The 23,793-nt window shown below is 51.8% G+C and overlaps 1 protein-coding gene across 1 annotated transcript in view; it reads right to left on the bottom strand.

Moving 5' to 3' along the window:
• The window catches only part of SH2B3 (SH2B adaptor protein 3), a 37,510-nt gene extending 26,820 nt beyond the window's left edge, over positions 1–10,690 (bottom strand). Inside the window, 2 exon segments of the mRNA XM_070386171.1 lie at positions 1–375; positions 10,310–10,690. Coding sequence (XP_070242272.1) covers positions 1–348 — 348 coding nt within the window. The 5' untranslated portion in view covers positions 349–375; positions 10,310–10,690.
• Positions 10,691–23,793: the final 13,103 nt, after the last annotated feature.

Consider the following 23,793-nt stretch of genomic DNA (forward strand, 5'->3'; position numbering starts at 1 on the left):
GGCCTTGGCCGGGGACCCACGGCCCGTCTCACGGTAGTCGCGCGCGGGGGCGGCGGGGGCGGCCCGGGGTGCCGGCGGCCCGGGCGCCCGGCCCTCACGCACTTCGCGGCAGAAGTAGCGCTGGAAGAGGTCGGTGAACTGCAGCGACACGAGCTCGGCGCGCAGCGGCGCGTGGTGCGGGTGTTCGCGGGCGAAGAGCCAGTACTGCCGGGCCAGCTCCCGGGCCGCGGCCACCGCGTGCAGCTCGCAGAACTCGCTCCAGCCCCGCGGGGACGGGGCGGCCGCCGCCGAGGTGGAGGCCGAAGACGCAGACGAGGCCGAGGAGGACTGCAGGGTGGGCCCATTCATGGCGGAGACCGAGGTGGAGTGGCCAGGCTGAAAGACACGGTGGGGAGTGCGCAACAGAGGAGGGAGTGGACGGCTGGGCAGACCACCACAATACCACTGCCAGAGATGCTGGTCACCAGGCACTACCTCAAAAAGCAAAAATTACCTTAATACCCAATGCTGGTGAAATGCAGCAAAATGAGCACTCCCCTACAATGTTGCGGGTACTGGGGGAGTACAGCCTTTTGGGCCGGCAGCTTGGGAGGATCATTTTCAGACCTAGTAATTCCCCTTGTAAGTAGTCAAGAGAAACAGTTTCCCACCTGAGCAGAGACACGTGTACAGGACAGTCCCCTTCCAGGTGTTTCCTGCCCCAACATTTATAATAGGGAAAAAGTGCTGTGCTTAGTTGCTCAGTCATGTGAGACTTTGTGACCCCATGGATTGCAGCCTGCCTGTCTCCTCTGTCCATGGGATTTCCCAGGCAAGAATACTGGAATGGGTTGCCATTCCCTTCTCCAGGGGATCTTCCTAACCCAGGGATCGAACCCAGGTCTCCCACATCACAGGCTGATTCTTCACCGTTTGAGCCAGGGAAAAGGTAAATTCAACCTAAGGGCTTCCTAGGTGGCTCAGCAGTAAAGAATCCTCTTTCGAATGCAGCAGTTGGGAAGATCCCCTGGAGAAGAAATGGCAACCCTCTCCAATATTCTTGTCTGGGAAATCCCATGGACAGAGGAGCCTGGTGCACTACAGTCTATGGGGTAGCAAAGAGTCTCACACGACTGGGCGACTAATAACATCGAATACAACCTAAACGCCTATCAGTCAGAGACTGGTGAAACAAACTGGGATACGTCTGCAGGCCAGAATGTGCTACAGCATATTCCAAAAGGAAGAAGATTGATGCTACCATCTTGGGACGTCTCCAGGGCACAGCATCAAGGGAAAAAGCAAACCACTGAGCAATACAAACCATTCATGATCCCATTTACATGAACATACAAAGCAAAACTACCAATTCTTATGTGTACATAAATGTATTTAAGTGATGGGCAAGAAAGATGTGGCAGGAGCAAACCCATGCAGCAATAGTAGTGACCTGTGGGGAAGAGTCAGAAGTTGGGGTGCAAGAGGGGAAGTAACCAAGGAAGATTTATTACTTGTCTCTAGAAAATCTGGTTAAGAACATGGCGCCTGGAGCCTAGATTCAAATCCCACTGCTTACTAGTTGTTACCCTGGGTTCGTTGATGTCTTTCTGCCTTGCTTGCCCCATCTGTAAAATGGGGAACATGTTGCACCTACCTCATAGAAGTGTTATGAGGATTCACTGAATTAAATGGAAAGGCTTTGGAACCTAAGGAAAGCCTAATAAGTCTTGTAATCAATGTTACAATAAGAGTGTATTATTGGTGTAATAAAAATAAACATAAAAGATAAAAAGGAATAAACTAACAAGACTCAAAAGGGGTACAAAGGTACTTCCTGCTCTGATGGGGGAATGTTGGGACAGGTGACCCTTGCCTGTTCATCGCAACTGGGGCTCCTACACAATCAAAGTGCAGAAGCCCCCTACCCTCTGCTGTCCACGGTGCTGAACCCTGGCCCTCTCTCCTTACCATCAGTACTGTACTTCCTTCCAACCTAGCCAGGTTGGGCCTGGGCCCCTGCTGAGGACCACACACTCATGGACGCCTATTCACCCTACCCTGATATTACTGAGGACCTACTGTGTGCCAGGCACTGTGCTAGGCCCTGAGGATACAGGAGCGAACCAGACAGAGAAATTCCTGCTCTCCTGGAGCTACATTATACACAAACACACAAAAGTACTGGCTGTGTGCCTCTCATCGGACCTCTCTGAACCCTAGTTTCTTCATCTGTCAAATGGGGAGCAGCACAGTATCCACCTTCTAAGACCTTGAAAGAAGTCCTTGTAAGGGGACTCAAGGTGAGACTCTGAACCTAGAAACTGGGGTTCTTTCTGCCCCACCCCATTCTACATCTCCATGTCCTAGTGGTGACCCTGCAGCCGATCACAGCAGCATAGCCCAGAAGGCATGCAGTGGGTGCCACTGCTTTAGCTGGGAGGGTGCTGTGCACACACTTGACAACTTTGCACACTACAGGGCCCTTGGCAGCTACACACAGGAGGCACTTTGTACACAGTGGGCAGAAGGGAAGGAAGAGGGGCCACATGTGTCCTTGGCCACCACACTCCAAGAAAACCACCCTGTCACTGAAGGAGAGGGTTTTACCTGAAAGTATGGGTAACCTGTCCTTGGCTAACCCCTTGGCAACCCCACACCTTGATACAGCACTGTGCTCACAGGTTGGGGAACCAGATTCCAGGCCCAAGTGCCTGTCCCATCCACAAGACCTTGTGTGATCGGCCCTCACACTGGCTGCTGCTGGGCCACTGCATCAGGTGTCCCTGTGCCCTGCCTGCTCCCAGTCTCACTCAGAAGCCTTCCTTGAGCTCACTGGTGACTGAGTCCTGAACTTGTCTTTCAGCACACGTGCTCTCATTCAGTCACTGTGATTATTTAATGAGTGACTCTCTCCCCTACCAGACTGTGAACTCCACAATGCCAGGAGCCACTTCCAGCTCCAACCCCAAGTCCTAGCATGCAGCAGGAGCCCAATAAACACCTGCGGAATGAATGAAGGTAGGAATACAAGAAGCTGGCTGGATTTGCAACCTCTGGCTCCTCCAGCAGGTGTGTGCTGGCCAGCATTCACTGATGAGCACTTCTTGCTGGGCCAACCCACTGCCTGGGCACCCAGGCCTGTCCCTTTGTCTGGAACACCTGACCCTGTCCGACCCTGTACATCAGAGACCTGAAGCCCAGCTGCAGGACCAACCCTGGGAAGAGCCTTCTCGGAACAGCTGTGCCCACTCCAAGCTCCCTCACCACTCAGGCAGGGGCCAGCAGCCCTCCTCACTGGGCCCCCTACTCCAGTTCCCCACAGGAAGAGTGGTGTGTACTCAATACTTGCTAAACATCAGGCATTTTTCTAACTGCTTTTGCAAAACATTAACTTTCCCAGGCTTAACAACAGCACTAGCAGGTAGGGTCAATAATTGCTCCCATTTTACAGGTGCTTAAACTGAAGCACAGATCTCCCATGGCTAGCGATCAATGCGAACCCCACACAGAAGCCCCCCACAAAACACCTGATCAGTGCCCAAACGCACACCACAAGGAAGACTTAGTGCCCAGTGAACGAGTGTCCAGAGGAGAAGACAGAAAGGCCTCACTCAGGTCCTTCTGGTGCTCAGACAGTACAGCATCTGCCTACAATGCGGGAGACCCAGGTTCAATTCCTGGGTCGGGAAGATCCCCTGGAAAAGGAAATGGAAACCCACTCCAGTACTCTTGCCTGGAAAATCCCATGGATGGAGGAGCTTGGTAGGCTACAGTCCATGGGGTCACAGAGTCGGACACGACTGAGTGACTTCACTCACTCAGGTCCTGCTGGAGTCAGGAGGCCCCAGCGACTCTGAACAAGTGGTTGGAAAATAGCCACAGGGTGAAAATTTTAAAAACAACAATAAATGACGCTATTTCACACTATGTGCCCTGCTCTGTGCTAAATACTTTGCATTTTTTCACATGTTTATTCCCCATCAGCAGGGGCAGTCCCAGCATTATGCCCATTTGATGGATGAGAAAGCCAAGGTGGGGGAGGAATGGTCTGTCCAAGGTCACAAGGCCCACAAGGGGCACAGCTGGGATTAAAAGCCTGTTCAGTCGCAGGGAGCACCAGCTATAGTGAGCAGTACTGCTCACCGTCCATCTCCCTCAGCATCTGCCCCAGCAGGCAAGGGCCACGGCACTCCGGCCCACTCCATGGGGCATGTCAGAACAGCAACTCCAGAAATGCTGAAGTTGCATGAAGTGGTGAATTCTCAGGGTTGAGGCGGGCTGCTGTTTGACAGTCATACTCTTGCAATCATGCCCCTGACCTTCATGGACTGACAAAAGGCTGAGGGGCTTTGAGAAACCCACCACCACAAATGAGCTCACCACGGTGGAGATACCAACCAAATCTGGGTTCACATCCTCATTCTGCCACTTCCTCGCTGCGTGCTGCAGGAGAGAGGGCTCCCCTCCCCATCTGTAAAATAGGTTCATATTTTTCTCTGGACATTCACTAGGAGCATTCTAAGAACTGCTATCTGTGGGGTCCTCAGCACAGGGCTCAAGAAACAAGTGGCTGCTGCTGTTACTATTGTTCGAAAAGAGGGGTACCAGCTCCAGAGAATATCAAACCCGCCTGCTGTAAGAAGCCACAGGCAGAGTCTCACAGGCTTCACTGGCTGGGCCAGGAAGGGGGCAGGGCAGGGGGGGTGGGTCACAGAAGCCTGAACACAAGGCCTTCTCAGGGGAGAAGCATTGCTTAGGCAGCTCCGGCAGGAGCTCTGGGCAGGAAGCCACCAGCCAGAGCACTCAGCTGTGGCCTGTGTTGGGGAGGGGGCCACGCCTGGGAGCTTTCCTGGCCAGGGCAGGCAGCCAGGCCACAGGAAGGTGGTCCCCTCTTTGGGCCCTGGCCCAGGAGGTAGCATTTACTGAGTGTTTACTATGTGCCAGACACAGAGGAAGAACAACTGATCAGATCACGCCAACCCTGGGAACAGGGCCTAGAAGCTCTTGGCAGGAAAAGCAACTACTAATGACCTGTGGGTTCCCAGGAGCCCCCCAGGCTTCAGCTAGCAGGTATGAGGAGAGGGGTCTTTGGCGCATTTTTTCCCCTCCAATACCCTCCCCACCCATGGGAGCATCTAGGAATCTGGGCAACCAAAGGGATGAATAGCCGTCACAGAGGGCCTGCAAGTCCTGGGGGTCCCTCCCGACTCTTCATCCAGGGCTTTGAGAACAGGGAGTTCTGCTGGATAAGGAAGTAGGGGTCCAAGATCTCCCCAAATCCCCCAGCAGGGTAAGGGACAAGGATGAGGCAACAAGAACAGTGAGATCGGATTGCATTCTGGCGCCCCACCCCCCAATTCCCCACCGCACACCCACAGAGGTGGGGGCAGCTACTTCTGTGCCCATCCTGGGGCTCATGTCGCAAGGGAGGGGAGGTGGGTCTGCCTTTCAGGCCCCCAAGTTTAAAACAAGAGTGTCCACAGCATCCCTGCTAAGGGCAACCTGCGGCGGGCTCTGAAGCCTCAGCCAGTGCTTGGCGGGGACCCCTTGTTCAGGCAGATAGCAATGCATCCTACACCAAGCCTCAGGACCCCAGAGACTGAGGCTCAAAGCCTCTCCTCTGTCCCATCACCCCGGGTAATAATGGAATCCGGGCAAGCTAATATTTCCTGCTGCATTATCAGGCCCAGGTGCAGAGAAGGCCCTTACCCACCTGTGGGAATTTCACCTGCCAAGGCTCAGGGAGAATATTTTAAATTGTGTCAAGTGAACTTAAAATGAGCCAGTTCAGAGCCTCCATCCGCACCCAGGTCTACAGCTCACAGATGTTTAGGCAGGAAGTCTTACACCATCTGAGGAAGACGTCTCCTCCAAGGAGCCCTCCAGGTTCATTCCAGGCTGCTGGAAGCATTTCTGCCTCTCCTGCCTGCAGCACCGACTTTCTCTGGGAGCCCAGATCCCCCCGTCCAAGAAGGCCCAGAGAGTTGAGGGGATTCCAACACACAGCCTGGCAGGAGGCCCACTGCCCTTTCACACCACTCATGCTGGGTCAGACTGTAGACGAACCTATGGGAGGTTCAGAGCAGAGGTTCTGGGGCCCTAGGGAGGCTGAGAAGTGGGGTCTCTCCTAGACCACTGGGCAGCCAGGGAGCCCTGAGGCACTCTCTCTGGGGTCACCGAGTGCCCGAGGACATTTATCACACCAGCACAGTCTGCCAGAACAGGAAATGTCCTCTGGCTTCCTCTGCCCCCACCCCCGCCTGACACCCCGGCCAACAGCCCGGCTAGGCTTCGGGAGGTGGGGAGAGCCAGGCCCATCCCGCCCCCCCGCCCCAAGAATAGGCAGAACTCTCTAAGCCACCCCCATCCCAGGACAGGACTTCTCCCTTTAAGTGCCCCTGGGTGGAGGAGAGATGGCAGGGCAGCCTGTCAGCTCCACGTGTCCCAAGGCCCCCAGACGGTGTTGCCTCTTCAGTATATCAGGACGGGAGCCCTCAAGCCCTCCCGCTCCTGTGCGCCTCTCTCCACACTCATCATCCTCTCTGGGACTCTCTTCCAGTGACATGACAGGAGTGCCAGCTCTCAAAAGGACCCATTTTGTGCCAATGGTCCTCTTTTGTGTCCACCTCCCCTAATCGCATTTCCAGGCCGCCAGCCCCTCAGGGCCAAGGCCTCCCCCTCAGGCGCCCTGTGAGTCTGCTCCCGATGAGCCGGGCACAGACTTCCTCCCCCCAGGCCTCCCTGGGGACATGCAGGGCAGTGGCAGGCTCTCCCCCGCTACACCCCAGCCAGCGGGGTGGGGGCCCACATCCGGGCAGGCCCCCAGGGGCTCCGCTGCCTGGTTCACGAGGAAGCCTGCAGCCCGGCCCCCCTAGCCGACCCCTGACAGGGTGGCGTGGGAGGAAAAATCTTCCAGCCATCTGCTCAGCTGCTGGGTTTCCGGACAGGGCGGAGCCGGGAGACACCAGGAGGACTTGCTCTCCTGGGGAAGTGCCCCTTGCCCCTGCGGTCAGAAGGACTGAGCGGCCCAGGGATGACCATTGGGACCCCAGAGTCCCCACTGAAGAATGCTGGTCATCCAGGTTTCTGGGCCCAAGTCAGTGGTGTCCAGCTGCGGTTTGGACCTGCCCAGTCCCTAAGGGACCTCAGGCCCCGGAAGCCAGGGAGCTGGGGCACAGGGCTCCTGGGTCCAATTAGGCCTGACTCAGCCAGTGACCCTAGCTGAGTCACTTCCCCTGGGCAGCCTGCTGGCCTCAGTTTCCTCAGGGAGGGAGGGCAGCTGGGAACAGGGTCTGGCTGGGAACAAGCAACTTGTATTACACCTCTGGACTCTCTGAGGCAGGCTTCTTTCGTCTGCCAGATGGAAGCAGCTTCCTGTTCTGCCCCGCCAAAGATGCTGACCACCCCACGGCCCCCAGGGACCATTTTCCCAGGAAACCTGGCAATTAAGTGCCAGTCTCCCTCTCAGGCATTAACAGCAATAGCTCTTATTAAGCACCGACTGCATGCCAGGCACGGTGCCTGCCTCTTCTCAAAACAAACCTGTTAGTGCTCTCATTCATAGACAAGGAAATCCACAGCTCAGAGAGGTTAAGGGACAAGCCCAAGGTCACACAGCCATAGCAAGTATACTCAACACAGTGTGAGTCCCTGCTCTGTGCCAGGCTCATACCCTTCACATATGAACTCACATATAGGATCATATACCCGAGAGAAGCTGGAACCCCCACTGGGCAGTTGAGGTCCAGAGAGGTCAGGTAACTTGTCCAAGGCTTCACAGCTAGAAGCTGGCAAAGCTCAGATTTGGTTCCAAAATCCATGCTGCTACTGCGAGAAGCAAGAACTGAACAGAGAAGTCCTCTCATTTGAATAACAACAACAACAACAACAACAGTGTCTGTTATTAATTGAGTGCCAAGGCCAGCACTGAGTGCTTTATGTGCTCTGTCTCTCCCACTCAGGGTGGGCAGTGTGGGGGACGGGCAGCTGGAACGTCCCTCCAAGTGCCTCCAACACTGCCCCCTCTGCCCTCGAGGAAGCTCCATCCAGGAGGTGGCACAGCCAGACCCAGACACCCACCAGCGCCTACAGGCTGAACTGCTGCAGGGCTCCCCAGCACCCGCTGGGCCCAGGCTACTGCTATACTGCAGTAGTTCTACAGGAACGAATTTGTGTTAGAAAGTTCTGTTTAATGGAGAAGGATCAAGCCCAGGATTCAGAAGAATGGGGGAGGGGAAGGAGAAGGAAAACAAGCAAGGCACACGCAACAAGATAACCATCATCTCTTCCTTATTACTATTCTTCCTCCCGAATTCACTCATTTATGGTTCCAATGACCCTAAAGAAGTAGGTACTAATATCACACCCACTTGACAGATGAAGAAACTGAGGCGGGGGGGTTGTTAAGCAAGGCCATAAGAGCCGGGATTCACCAACATCTCACCCTGTCCAAGGACTCCAGAATTCTTCTCCCAGAACTCAGGAAACCCCAGAGCTGCTAGCGCAGGTGGTGCTCAAGGGAAGCTGATGAACAAACATTCCACAGCCAGTAACAATAACACTAATGATGGTAATGAGGAAAATCACCACCACCTGTAATTGAACCTTTCCATGCCAGGCTCATTATATGCCTACCACAAACCTATTATTACCTCATTTCACACAGGGGGAAACCAAGGCTCACAAGTGTCACTTGCCCATGCCCTCGGCTGGGAAAAAGCAGTGGGGGTATGGAACCTAAGCTTCCACGACCCTCCTCTGTCACTGCTGAGCCCTGAAGGAACTCAGATGCCAGAAGCTGATGCTTTAGTCCAGCCCCTTCCCAGCTGGCTCCTCCACAGCCCACAGAGACTCACACGAGTTCTAGGAATGTTCACCCTTTGGCTCCAAAGGATTTTCCCTCCCAGAGGGGGGTTGTGGGAAAAAGCTCAGAAAAAGTGTATTAAAAACCCATCCAACTTCCCCAAAGGGCCCTGGCCTCTCATCTGCTGACCCCAGCCTGACAAGGGGTCTCAGTCCGCTCTCCCCCCACTACGCCTGGGTCCCTTGGCCCCAGGGGGCCTCCAGGGCTGTTTCCGGTCAGGCAGCCAGGTCAGTGATGGGAAATTCAGACACAACTCGCACCCACAACTCTGGAGATGCCTATGCCCGCCGCCCTGGCAGGGGCCCTAGGGATTGGACTGTAAATGGGAACGGACTGGCTGCCCCAGCTGAGCAGGGCAGCTACTGGGTGTCGGAGGAAGCTCATCTCCCAGGGCAGATCTCCGCCCCTCCTGCTCCCAAAGCTGGTCCTTGGCCCTCCAGACTTCGTTTTGCCAGGCCCTCTGTTCAGAAACCCCCCTCCTGGAGCCCAATTTCACTTCCTCCCACTCAGTCCGGCCTGGCCATTCCCCTCCCTGGAGGCCTCCAGCTGCAGGCAGTGAACTCCTTACCTACATCATTGTGGCCCGGGAATGGGGAAGAGAAACAGGAGAATGAGGAAACTCAAGGAAAAAAAGTGGAATGGCAGGCAGGCCCCCCTCCCCAGTTCCTCAAATGCAGTCCCCACTGTTCCCAAAACCCCCAGAAACAGAATGAGGGAAGGGAGGGGATTTCTGCACCAGGCATTAAGGGCCTCTGAAATACCTTCCAGCCCTGCTGACCTATTAGGCCAATGACTTGTTTCCCTGTTTATTTTGGGTGGAAGGATTCCCCTGGAGCCCCATGTCCAGGTGGGAAGGTACCAGTCCAAAGAGAACCGAGCTCTGAAAGCCCTAACCCTTTTGAACCCCCAGATTCTGCAGCATGAGGGCGCCTGGGCCACCCCACCTCCTGAGGCAGAGAATGGGGAGAGGGGTTTCTGGAATGCTGGGGGTGGGGGCGGTGAGTGCTACCCTCTTAGCCACATGGCCTGGCCTGGGAGAGCAGGGAGAGTCCTGTGCCCCACTCCAAGAGGACGCTTCCATTCTCACGGGCTGTTTGACTACTTTCACTTTCAAGGTACTAAAGCAGTGACCCCCCAACCCCTCCTCTCTAGGCACAATTTGACTGGCTAGGCTACAATAAGAGGCAGCTAGGAGTATTAGCCAAACCCTCTCCCAGCGCCTCCCCCACTGCCTCAGCTACCCCCACTACATCCCCAACACGTGTGTGGGTGTCGGCTGAGAGGGTGTTGCAGGAGCTGGGGAACGGTCACCCCTGAACAACCCCATCTGAGTGAGCAGCAGGACAATATTTTAGGCAGTTGCGGGAGTGCGCAGACACTAGGCAGAACGGGACACGGGGCCTCCCCGTTCCCCATTGAAGCCCTCCCAGCCCCGGAGGAGTGGAGCCCTGGGAAAGGCGTGCTTACCTGAGAGAGAGGGGGTCCGGGCCCGGCCAGCCCATGGCGTCGCGCGCCCCCGGCCCCCCAAAATCCCGAGGGGGCGGGCGGGCCCCCGCCCCGGGCGCGTTCTCTCCCGCGCGCCGGCTCCTGGCTCGCGGATCGCTCGAGCGGGGCTCAGGCAGGAAACCCGGGCTCGGAAAATGGCCAGCGCCTCATCATTTCCGCCGCCAGCGCTTGACAGTTGCGGGAGGATGCGCCTCCGGGCCGCCACCGGGGAAACTTTGCTGTCTCCGACGTCGCCACCGCGGGCCGCGACAGTCCGGGCGGGCGGCCGGGCGGAGGCGGTGGCCCGAGCCCATGCCGCCCCGCGCCGTTATGTAAAGAGGAACCGGCTGTGCTAGCAGAGCCCGGCGGGGGAGGGCGGCTACAAGAGGGGCGGGGCCTGGGCGGGGCCGGGCCACGCAAAGCCCCGCCCCCGCCCGCCCGCGAGCCGGACTTGGCCGGAGGCGGTGGGGGGGGGCGGGAAAAACAGGGCTCGAGGGGCGGGGCTGGTCCATGCCCCGCCCACCAGCCCGATTTCTCCGCAGCTGACCGAGTCCTGGGGTCTCAAACGCAAGCCCGGAGAGGCGGGCCCTTGTGAAACCACGCCCACAGCTCGCCCACCCTATGGCGTATCGCACAGTCTAAAGCAGGGAAGGAACGGCAGGCGGGGCGGGGCAACCCTGGCCCCACCCAGGGAGCGCCAGCGACCACCACGGGAGCCTCCACGCTGTGGGGGCGGGGTCGGATGAAGGAAAGGCGGGGTCTGAAGGCGGGGCCAGGCCACGGCTCCTGGCCTCGAGGGGGCGCGACCCTGCCGACTCCCTCCTGCCGGGCCTTATCTACGCGCGCCGGGCCGGTCAGTGCAATAGCGACCGCAGCTTTCATCATCACCCGGGGAAGGATCCCAACCCCGCCCAGCCCCGACTATCCGCAACTCTACTGAGCCGACCCCCCATAGCGCCACCCTCAGCTCTACCCCTGTCGTAACCCGTGGCCCTGTAGACGGGCCTCTATGGGCCCATCCATTTCCCAACTCCAGGAGGGCATCCTTCTCCAGGAAGCCCTCCTGAATCGCTGGCTCCCATGGCCTCTGGGCCTCCTTCTCTGCTCTCCCTGGAGCTATCTGAGCCATAGGTGGGATGAGGTTCACAGTGGGGTCCGCACTAGCCTGAGGGGGAGCATACACCCAGCCAGCCCTTCCTCTGACACACGGGAAGGAGGGGAGAGAGGAATGTCTGCTCTTCTCTCCCTCCCACAACAGGAAACAAGTCGCTCACACCCCCAGCTTGCAGGGGCCACATGGACTCTTTCCAGACAACACACTCTTCCATTCCCCTGCCTCCCCCTCTTACTAACCTTGGGCAAATGACTTCACTTCTCCACACCTCAATTTCCTCACCTATGAAATGGAAATAATAAGAGTACCCATAACCCAGGGTTGTTGTGAAGATTAAATGAGTTAATGCATTAAAGCACTTAGCAAGGGACTTTGCCCAAGGGGAAACACTGCTAGTGTTTGTTCAACAATCAGGCCTGAGTCTTGCCGTTGAGGTGCTACAGGAAGGGGTTCCCCCAGAAGATGGGGATTTCCAGATTTCACCAGATGGCGGAAGGGGGCCTGTCTGCTGTAGGATCCTTAGAGTTCAATAACCTTGAAGGAACTGGCCACAGACATGTGCTTTCCATAAATATGTATGTCAGGCATTGTTCAGAGTGCTGGGGACACAGCACTGAATGAGACAGACAAATATCCCTGCCTTCATGGGCATCCCTTGTCCTCAGCTGACATTCTGGTGAGGGGTTGTAGAACACGAATAAATAGAAAGTGGGATAATGTATTATGAAGATGACAGAACAGTAACAGGATGGAGAGTGCTTCCCAGGCTGTCTGAGACTGGACACTTGGAGGACCTTCCAAGGAACTAATATTTGGAATGAGACCACCCTTCTCCTCCACCTCACAACAAGAAGGATCCAGGCATGATAAAGAACAGTAAGTGGAAAGATCCTGATGTGGGAATAAACTTGATGTATTCAAGGGAAGTCAAGAAAGCAGTGGTGATGCCTGGACTGACAGGACGAGATGAAGGCAGCCCCTCACATGGAGACTTAAAGGTCCTGGTGGCAGATCTGGGAATTATCCTGGGAGCAACAGAGCCATGGAGGGTTTTGCACAGAAGGACCTGTTGCATTTGAGCTGCGAAGTTTGCAGCTGGCAACCCATAAGGAGGTGCCCCAGTGATGTTCACACAGCAGCTGATGATGTGGGACAAAGGGAGTAAGTCATCAGGGAAGCCTAACCCGATCACCCCATATTATTATCTCTTTCTTATGTATGGGGAGACTGAGGTCCACAGAGAGCAATTACTTGCCTGCAGTCACACAGCTGCCAGGTGGTGCCAACAGAGCAGCCAGGTACACAGCAGTTGTCAAATGGTTGCTGAAATCTGCCAGCCACAAGCACTTTCCCTCTCACGGCAGCTTTGCTGACTTAAATGGAGACTTGTGGTTCTTCCCCTTTTTAATCACAGTGCAAGCCTTCCCTCGCGCCAGATTTCTCTGAGGCCCCAAGTGGTTTCCTTTCTCGTTTAATTTCTTCTCGCCACGCGTCCCCTCCAGAGTCCAGTTTCTTGTTTCAGTGCTCTCCGCGGTTGAGACTTCTCACTTCGTTTTTGTTTTTCCTTAGAAAGGCAAAGGGTTTTCAGCGAATACCCCTCCACCGCCTTGCCCTAGATTTCAGAGCATCACGGCTTAGAGCAGCGATTTCATCTTCTTCTCAGGCAGGCTGGCCGGCCTCGGCTCCTCCCACTTCACAGGTCACTGGGGCCCAAAGGGAGTAAGAGGTTTATTCGAATTCCCCGGAAACAAGCAAAGCGGTCTTGGGGGAGCCGCCAGCCCTTCTTTCTGACAGTGAAGAATGCTGAGCCGGAGCGCACCGACTGCCTGCCAAGCTTCGGGGCTCGGATACTCTCAGGATTAATAAGAGTAACAAAAGAGTAGTCGGTAACTATTAGTAAATACTTAATCGGATCACTGATAGTGATATTAACAACTGATATTAATAACAAAATTTAACCAGTACGGGGTTAATAATAAAAGGATCAATAACAATAAATATAACAATGTAATAACAGTCATGAAGTCTAACTGATAATAATAATACACGGTTAATTATTACAAGATTAATTGCAAATATAAAATAGCAATAAGATATTAGTAGTAATAATAAATATAGTAATAACAGGTCTAGGATTAATAGTATTAATGGTAGCTTATAGTAATAATAATAATGGGGGAGCTTCCCTGGTGGCTCAGTGTTAAAGAATTTGCTTGCCAATGCAGGAGACACCCATTAGATCCCTGATCCGGGAAGACCCCGCAGTCCATGGAGCAACTAATCCCCTGAGCCACAACTCCTGAGCCTGTGCTCTAGAGGCCGGAACTGCAGCTACTGAGCCGGCCGGGCTCTAGAGCCGGTCTGTGCTCCACAGCGTGAGAAACTACCGCAATGAAAAGACCCTGCACTGCAACTAGACAGGAGCCTCGCTTGCCAGGACCAGAAGAAAACTCGTGCATCAACAAAGACCCACCCAGAACAGCCAAAAACAAATAAATGAAATTATAAAGAAAATAATGGTGGTAGGATTAATAATAATAAACATCAAACAATAGGATAGTAATAAGATTAATAATAAATATAATATAATATTGTCATGTTAACAGTTCTAGGACTAACAATAACCACTTAATAAGTAGATTACATGTTAATAATAAGTATAAAAATAATAGGCTAGAATAGGTATAAATATATATAACATACTATAATTATAATAACTAATGATCTAGGATTAACTATAACATGATTAACAAGTTTTTTTGTTTGTTTTTTAGTTATAACAGTTTATTGCTACCAACCCATCTCCCTCCACCCTCCTCATGCACGTGTGCTCTGTCATGTAACTCCATGGACTGCAGCCTGCCAGGCTCCTCGGTCCATGGACTTTTCCAGGCAAGAATACTGGAGTGGGTTGCCATTTCCTTCTCCCATGATTAACAGCTTTTGAGACTTATTTCATGACACGTATTATTCTCTACCAGTGCCAACAAATGGAACTTTCTGTGGTGATGGAAATGTTTTATCTGTGCTGTCCAGTATGGTCGCCACATGAGGCTACTACTGAGTACCTGAAATGTGACTAGTGTCACTGAAGAAATGAATCTGTAACTTTATTTAATGTTCATGAATTAACTGCAAGGACATCCGACCAGTCCATCCTAAAGGAAATCAATCCTGAATATTCATTGGAAGGACTGATGCTGAAGCTGAAGCTCCAATACTTTAGCCTCCTGATGCGAAGTACTGACTCATTAGAAAAGACCCTGATACTGGGAAAGATTGAAGGCAGGAGGAGAAGCGGATGACAGAGGATGAAATGGTTGGGTGGCATCACCGACTCTATGGAAATAAGTTTGAGCAAGCTTTGGGAGTTGGTGATGGACAGGGAAGTCTGGCGTGCTGCAGTCCATGGGGTTGCACAGGTGGACATGACTGAGTAACTGAACTGAACTGAATGAACTGAAATTTAAATAGCCACACGTGGTGAGTGGCTACTGTACCAGCTCTGAATGTTTCACATATCTTAACTCTCACATCAGCCCTCACGTAAGTACTATTATTATTATTATCTCTATTTTATGATGAAGGAACTGAAGCACTGAAAAGTTAAATCATTGACCCTCATCAGAGTTTCTCCCCACTTCTAGGGCAGGCTCTAGGGGGTCACTCAGAGAGGTTTAGAATTTAGAGTTCATCATCTGTTTAGCTGTGGGATCACTTAGCCTCTAAGCCTCAGTTTCTTCATCTGTAAAATGGGAACAATTACAGGGCTGATCTCACTAGGTTGTGGGGGAGAATTTGACACATTAAGAGCTTGAGAGATTGGCTGGCACTTCCACATGGCATGTGCTCAATGTGCTGTGCTGTGTTTAGTCGCTCAGTCGTATCTGACTTTGGCGACCCCATGGACTGTAGCCTGCCAAGCTCCTCTGTCCATGGGGATTCTCTAGGCAAGAATACTTGGATGGGTTGCCGTGTCCTCCTCCAGGGGATCTTCCCGACCCAGGGACCAAACCCAGGTCTCCCGCATTGCAGGCAGATTCTTTACCAGCTGAGCCACCAGGGAAGCCCAGGAATACTGGAGTGGGTAGCCTATACCTTCTCCAGGGTATTTTCCCACCCCAGGAATCGAACCAGGGTCTCCTGCATTGCAGGCGGATTCTTTACCAGCTGAGCTACCAGGGAAGCCCAATAGTGTTGATTATAATCTACAATGGGATGTAAGTCAAATGTCCCTCACCCTCTGGTGGCCACAGAGACAAGCCCTGCAGGTGACAGACCCTCACACCCAATTTACACATGAGATCACTGAAGTTTGAGAGTCAAGACTGTTGCCCCACCTTGGTGTAAACATCTGTAAAACATGCTTCTGCAGAACTGTCCCCTTCCTACTGAGCACAAAGTCTGAGCTGCAGATGGGGAAGAGACCTGAGTGGCTGGCTGCTCCCTAGTTGGGTAGTGACTGGTGCAATTGCCTGAATGTATGTATGCCCCCACTTTCAGGCTGAAATCCTAACCTCCCCCAAGGAAATTGTGTTAGGAGGTGGGGCCTTTAGAGGTGATTACATCTGGAGAGCAGAGACCATATGAATGGATCAGTGCCCCTGTAAAGAGACCCAGCAGAGAGCCATCTCTGCTTCTGCCTTGTGAGCTTACAGCTAGAAAACACCACTTTTGAAGCAGAAACCTGTCTCTCACCAGTCACTAGAAATAAATGACTGTAGTTTATAAGGCACTCAATTTATGGTATTTGTTATAGCAGCCTGAACAGAGAACACTGGTTCCAAGAAGTGGGGGCTCTGCTGTAACCAATACCTAAAAATGTGCAAGCAGCTTTGGAACTGGGTGATTGGTAGACACTGAAAGAGCTTGCAGGTGCATGCTAGGAAAAGCCTACACTGCCTGTGAACCCACCATTAAGGGCGATTCTGATGAGGACCCAGAAAGAAAAGAAGTTTGCTGCAGAGACCCATCCAAGTCACTGGAAGAATGACCCCACAGGCATTTTGGAGCTCATCAGGGCTGTCCTCTCATCACAGGCCCAGAGGGCGAGGGATTGGGCGGGAGGAGGATTTCAGAGGAGGGGCCTCCACTGCAGGACTCTGCTCTCCACACAAGGTGGGTGGATCTGTGCTGCTCCACAGGGCTCCAGCAGCCACACTGCAACCCGCCAAGCTGTGTGTGTGGTGGGTGGGAGTTGGAGGCAGTGGGGGGCGTGACTGCCTCTACCAGGACATTGGAGGAGCTGCAGGAGCACCATCCAGCCAGAGGGCCACCAGGCAGGTAGAGCCACCTGCGTGAAGTTCCAGTCCAGGAGCCCCTGGCAAAGCGATGGGAGCAACACAGAGTCTTGGGGTCCAGCTCCTGCCCAGCAAGGCTTTCAGGGGCAAGAAAGCCACCCTGTGTGTCCAGAAGGCATCCCTCCCCACACACAGACCCAGGATGCCTAGAAGGTAGAGTATCTAGCCAAAGAGGATTATTTTGGAGCCTTAAGGTTTTGGACTTGCTGGGGACCTTTCTTTCCTATTCGCCCTTTTGTAATGTGAGTGTCTGTCCTGTGCCTGTCTTACCACTGTATCTTTTTAAATATTTATTTGTTAATTTATTTGGCTATACCAAGTCTTATTTGTGGCATGTGGGATCTATTAATAGTTCCCTGACCAGGGATTGAACCCATGCACCCTGCATTGGGAGAACAACGTCTTAACCACTGGACCACCAGGGAAGTCCTCAGCACTGTATCTTGAAAACACGTAACAGGTTTGATTTCACAGCTGGAAAGGAACTTGCCTCAAAATGAATTGTACTTCGAATTTCACTCATAATGTTTAGGTGAGACTTAGGGCTATAGACTTTTGGGTTGATGTTGGAAGGAGTTAAGACTTTGGGAGCTCTTGAACACATTTTGCATGTGTAAAGGACATGCATTTTGGGAAACCAGGAGTAGAATGCAATGGACTGAATGTTCATGTCCCTCCAAAATTGACTAAGAAAGCTGGTGCTGGAGTTCTCCAGGTCTGGGTTTTCATCAGCACTACTGTGTTACCTCGAGCAAGAGACTCCCATTTTCTGAGCCTCAGTGTCCCCATTCTGTAAAATGGGTATAATAGTAATGGGTAAAGGAAGAACTGTACAAAAAAGAGCTTCATGACCCAGATAATCACGATGGTGTGGTCACACACCTAGAGCCAGACATCCTGGAATGTGAAGTCAGGTGGGCCTTAGAAAGCATCACTACGAACAAAGCTAGTGGAGATGATGGAATTCCAGTTGAGCTATTTCAAATCCTGAAAGATGATCTGTGAAAGTGGTGCACTCAATATGCCAGCAAATTTGGAAAACTCAGCAGTGGCCACAGGACTGGAAAAGGTCAGTTTTCATTCCAATCCCAAAGAAAGGCAATGCCAAAGAATGCTCAAACTACCGCACAATTTCACTCATCTCACATGCTAGTAAAGTAATGCTTAAAATTCAGCAGTACGTGAACCATGAACTTCCAGATGTTCAAGCTGGTTTTAGAAAAGTCAGAGGAACCAGAGATCAAATTGCCAACATCCACTGGATCATGGAAAAAGCAAGAGAGTTCCAGAAAAACATCTATTTCTGACTTTCATCTTTATTGACTATGCCAAAGCCTTTGACTGTGTGGATCACAATAAACTGTGGAAAATTCTGAGAGATGGGAATCCCAGACCCCCTGACCTGCCTCTTGAGAAACCTGTATGCAGGTCAGGAAGCAACAGTTAGAACTGGACTTGGAACAATAGACTGGTTCCAAATAGGAAAAGGAGTACGTCAAGGCTGCATATTGTCACCCTGCTTATTTAACTTCTATGCAGAGTACATCATGAGAAACGCTGGGCTGGAGGAAGCACAAGCTGAAATCAAGATTGGCAGGAGAAATATCAATAACCTGAGATATGCAGATGACACCACCCTTATGGCAGAAAGTGAAGAGGAACTCAAAAGCCTCTTTATGAAAGTGAAAGTGGAGAGTGAAAAAGTTGGCTTAAAGCTCAACATTCAGAAAACGAAGATCATGGCATCTGGTCCCATCACTTCATGGGAAATAGATGGGGAAACAGTGGAAACAGTGTCAGACTTTATTTTTGGGGGGGCTCCAAAATCACTGCAGATGGCGATTGCAGCCATGAAATTAAAAGATGCTTACTCTTTGGAAGGAAAGTTATGACCAACCTAGATACTATATTGAAAAGCAGAGATATTATCTTGCCAACAAAGGTATGTCTAGTCAAGGCTATGGTTTTTTCCTGTGGTCATGTATGGATGTGAGAGTTGGACTGTGAAGAAGGCTGAGCGCCGAAGAATTGGTGCTTTTGAACTGTGGTGTTGGAGAAGACTCTTGGGAGTTCCTTGGACTGCAAGGAGATCCAACCAGTCCATCCTAAAGGAGATCAGTCCTGGGTGTTCATTGGAAGGACTGAGGCTGAAGCTGAAACTCCAATACTTTGGCCACCTCATGTGAAGAGTTGACTCATTGGAAAAGACTCTGATGCTGGGAGGGATTGGGGGCAGGAGGAGAAGGGGACGACAGAGGATGAGATGGCTGGATGGCATCACCGACTCGATGGGCATGAGTTTGAGTGAACTTCGGGAGTTGGTGACGGACAGGGAGGCCTGGCGTGCTGCGATTCATGGGGTCGCAAAGAGTCAGACACGACTGAGCGACTGAACTGAACTGAACTGACTGAAAGGAAAGTTAAATTATGTAGGGAGTCCCTAGTGGGCACCCAGTGAATGCTCTGTATCTGATTGTTATCAAAGGATAACTGGACCACACTGAGCTCCTCATTGTTCCTCAAATATTCCATCAGGTTGCCACTTCAGAGCCTCTGCACTGGCTATTTCCTCTGCCCAGAATGTCCTTCTACCAGATGTTTCCATCCCTCAATTCATTCACTCCCTGGAGGTCCCTGCCCACCAAACCTAGGACAGGCTCCTCCCCACTGCTGTCATGCTCTGTCTCTGCCCTGCTTCTTTCCCTTCCAGCACCTCATGAGGCCACTCAAACAGCTTTACTGGCTGGCCCACATGGTGAGGAACTGAGGCCTCCTGCCAAGAGCCAGGAAAACACAGAGACCCCCAGGCAACAGCCATGTGAGTACACCATTTTGGAAATAGATCCTCCAACCCCAAGTCAAGCCTTCACATGAAGGGAGCTCAAGCCCCTGTTTTGACTATAATCTCATGAAAGATCCTGAGCCAGACACACTCGGCTAAACAGCTCCAAAATTCTTGTAATCATATGAAATAATAAATGTTTACCGTTTCAAGCCACTAAGTTGGGGAGTAGTTTAATATATAGCAATAGTAAACTAATACAGAGCTCAAGACAGCTCTAGCGTTGTCCAACCACCATGATCCCCACCCATCAGTGTCCAGCTGACACTGGGAGGTTCAGGAAAGGGTATCCCTGGCCAGAAAAGAATTATGCAACTGGCTTCTTCCTCTTTCCTCCTGGGCTGTCAGAACTCAGGGCTAGATTCCTGGGCTAGGGTCTAATCTGCTGAGCCCAGGTGCCTGATGCCATCTACACCCTCTGCTTCCTTCCCAAAGATTTAGTTCCCTTTTCAGTCCTCCCAGTGCCTTCCAGACTAAGACTGCTCCAAGCCCTTGCCTAAAAAAAGGATGAGCAGTTTTTATAATCTGGACTCCATTTCCGGAAGTGCGTGTCCAGCTGAGACCATCACAGGCAATATTTTATCCCTCCACCCCCTCCCCACTGTGAATGGTGTGCTATGAATTTCCCTATTTTTCAGATGATGAATCTGAGGCATAAGGCAGTGAAAAAAAAGCCACACAACTGGCAAGTGATTGAAGCATCTGGACTAGACTCAGGACTATCTGATTGCAGAACCTCAGCTCTTAACTGCCTATGCTACCCACGTAATAACAGTGACAGTAAAAACAGAATGAACTAGTATGACAGCATTATGTGCCAGGCACATTTTGAAGGCTTTCTATGAATTGAACAATCCGTCCCTCTGACAGAGGAGGAAACTGAGGGACAGAGAGGCGCAGGACCCTAGCCCGTAAGTGGCCCTGCACTGATTGACACTCAGGCTGCAGAATTCAGACCGTGACCCAAATCGTCAGCGCCGGCTGCGCGACCCACGTCCACCCCAAGGGTCTCCAGCCCAGCCCAGGGAGTTGTAAGCCGCCCCCTCTTCCGCCCGGGGAATCTGGTTTCTGAGGGGAAGTGACTCAGTGGCCTGAGGCCCCGCAGATAATTGTTCACTTCCAATCCCGGTAATTAAAGGACCTAATGGCTCCGCAGAGGACTTACAACCTAGTTACTCCAGCGATCCCCACCCCTGCCCTGGGATCAGCGTGGGGCGCCGGAACTTCCCAGGCGCGAGCTTGGCGGGAATCCCAGGCTGCGGCCCGGCGGGCAGCCGCGCGTTTGCGCGAGGCTCTGGCGCCCCCTGGTGGCCTGGATGGTGGCGGGCGCGCCGCAGTCCACCTCCTGCACCCCTCCTCCCAAGAGTCACCCTTGGATTCCCCCCAAGCCTTCCCGGAAGCCTCCCAGGCCTCAGGTTTGATGCCTCCAATCCACTGTCAAATGGCCACGAAGGTCTAGAGCACGGGTGTGGGGCATAGTTTAATTTGTGGCTTCTTCCTTTAGTGCTGGGTCACTCTGGGCAAGTGACTTGTGCTCACTGAGCCTTGGTTTCCTCAAATCTGTAAAATACAGATAAAGCATGAACCTACCTCACAGGATTGTACTGAAAACTAAGTAAAATGATTAATGTAGACGTTCCTGCCACACAATAGGTGCTCAAAATATGCAATTATTATTATTATTCATTTCCAAGGCGCAAACCTGATTATGTGTCATGTTTGTGTTCTGCTTGAAACCCTCCATGGCTCCTATTAGCTTCTGAGTAAAATTCAAGCACCTCAGCCTGACATCCCAAGCCCTTTCTTATTCCTGACGACCTCCTCTCGCCACAATATCTATCAAACTTCAGACTCTCTGGCCATACCAGACTTTTTTCTGTCTCCTGCTTCATGTTTTCAGACCTTTGCCCAGACTATTCTCATTGCCTACCACTCCCTTTCCCTTTCCTCTGCTTGGCAAACTCATATATATATGTCCTTCAAAATCACCTGAAAAAAAACAAATAAACAAACCCCCAAAAGAGAATTCCCTGGTGCCTTCCATTGCAGGGGGCATGGGTTCCATTCCTAGTTGGGGAATTAAGACCCTGCATGCTGCATGATGTGGCCAAAACGAAAACAAACCAAAGGAAACCACCTGAAATGTGACCTCTGTCTGAAGTTAACTCTGGTTCCCTGGGGCATTGCGACTTCTGGCCTCCCTTTGGCTTCCTCTGTATCAAGCCTCTGAGACAGAAGTCTCGTCTGTTAGGGCGCATTCTCATTCGTCTGTGTACCTTCCAGGCTTTGAGCTCCTGGGGCGTGAGGCTGGTGTTTTGCTTATTTCTGAATCTCTGGCTCGCAGCTCTGACCTAGCAGGCATTAGGCACTCGAAGCACTGTCTGAGATAAACAATAGGTACGTCGTGATCATCAGCGGATGGTGGTTGATTCCAAAGCACAGACTTTTGATGGGAGCCTTGGTTCTGTTACCTTCATGCCGGCTTGATCTCTCTAAGCCTCAGTTTCCTCATCTGCAAAATGTACTTGTGAAGATTCAGTGAAATTCTGTGTGTAAAGAGCTTAACACAGGACACTCAATGATGCTGCTTATTATTAGCTAAACCTGTCTCAGTCCTTACTTTACCCTGAGGAGTAGATGACTGAGAACAGCTTAATACAGTAAAAGTAGCATCAACATATTAACTAAAGTATGAAGTGAAAGTGAAAGTCATTCAGTTGTGTCTGACTCTTTGCAACCCCATGGACAGTCCATGGCATTCTCCAGGCCAGAATACTGGAGTGGATGGCCTTTCCCACCTTCAGGGGATCTTCCCAACCCAGGTCTCCTGCATTGCAGGTGGATTCTTTATCAGCTGAGCCACCAGGGAAGCCCAAGAATACTGGAATGGGTAGCCTATCCCTTCTCCAGAGGATCTTCCCAACCTAGGAATCGAACTGGGGTCTCCTGCATTGCAGGCAAATTCTTTACCAGCTGAGCTACCTGGGAAGCAATTATACTCCAATATAAAATAAATCAATTAAAAATAAATTTAGAAAAGGAATGAAGTACTGAGGAGCTACCCCACGTTGAAGGTTAGGAAGGGCGGTGGTGAGGAGATACCCCTCGTCCAAGGTAAGGAGTGGAGCAATGGCTGCACTTTGCTGGAGCAGCCATGAAGAGATACCCCACGCCCAAGGTAAGAGAAACCCAAGTAAGACGGTAGGTGTTACAAGAGGGCATCAGAGAGCAGACACACTGAAACCATACTCACAGAAAACTGGTCAATCTAATCACACTAGGACCACAGCCTTGTCTAACTCAATGAAACTAAGCCATGCCAGTGGGGCAACCCAAGATGGGCGGGTCATGGTGGAGAGATCTGACAGAATGTGGTCCACTGGAGAAGGGAATGGCAAACCACTTCAGTATTCTTGCCTTGAGAACCCCATGAACAGTATGAAAAGGCAAAACGATAGGATACTGAAAGAGAAACTCCCCAGGTCAGTAGGTGCCCAATATGCTACTGGAGATCAGTGGAGAAATAACTCCAGGAAGAATGAAGGGATGGAGCCAAAGCAAAAAGAATACCCAGCTGTGGATGTGACTGGCGATAGAAGCAAGGTGCGATGCTGTAAAGAGCAATATTGCATAGGAACCTGGAATGTCAGGTCCATGAATCAAGGCAAATTGGAAGTGGTCAAACAGGAGATGGCAAGAGTGAATGTCGACATTCTAGGAATCAGCAAACTGAAATAGATTGGAATGGGTGAATTTAACTCAGATGACCATTAATTCTACTACCGCGGGCAGGAATCCCTCAGAAGAAATGGAGTAGCCATCATGGTCAACAAGAGAGTCTGAAATGCAGTACTTGGATGCAATCTCAAAAACGACAAAATGATCTCTGTTCATTTCCAAGGCAAACCATTCAATATCATGGTAATCCAAGCCTATGCCCCAACCAGTAACACTGAAGAAGCTGAAGTTGAACGGTTCTATGAAGACCTACAAGACCTTTTAGAACTAACACCCAAAAAAGATGTCCTTTTCATTATAGGGGACTGGAATGCAAAAGTAGGAAGTCAAGAAACACCTGGAGTAACAGGCAAATTTGGCCTTGGAATACGGAATGAAGCAGGGCAAAGACTAATAGCGTTTTGCCAAGAAAATGCACTGGTCATAGCAAACACCCTCTTCCAACAACACAAGAGAAGACTCTATACATGGA

This window comes from Bos mutus, chromosome 17 (assembly GCF_027580195.1).
Source record: "Bos mutus isolate GX-2022 chromosome 17, NWIPB_WYAK_1.1, whole genome shotgun sequence".
In the NCBI taxonomy this organism is placed as follows: Eukaryota; Metazoa; Chordata; class Mammalia; order Artiodactyla; family Bovidae; genus Bos; species Bos mutus.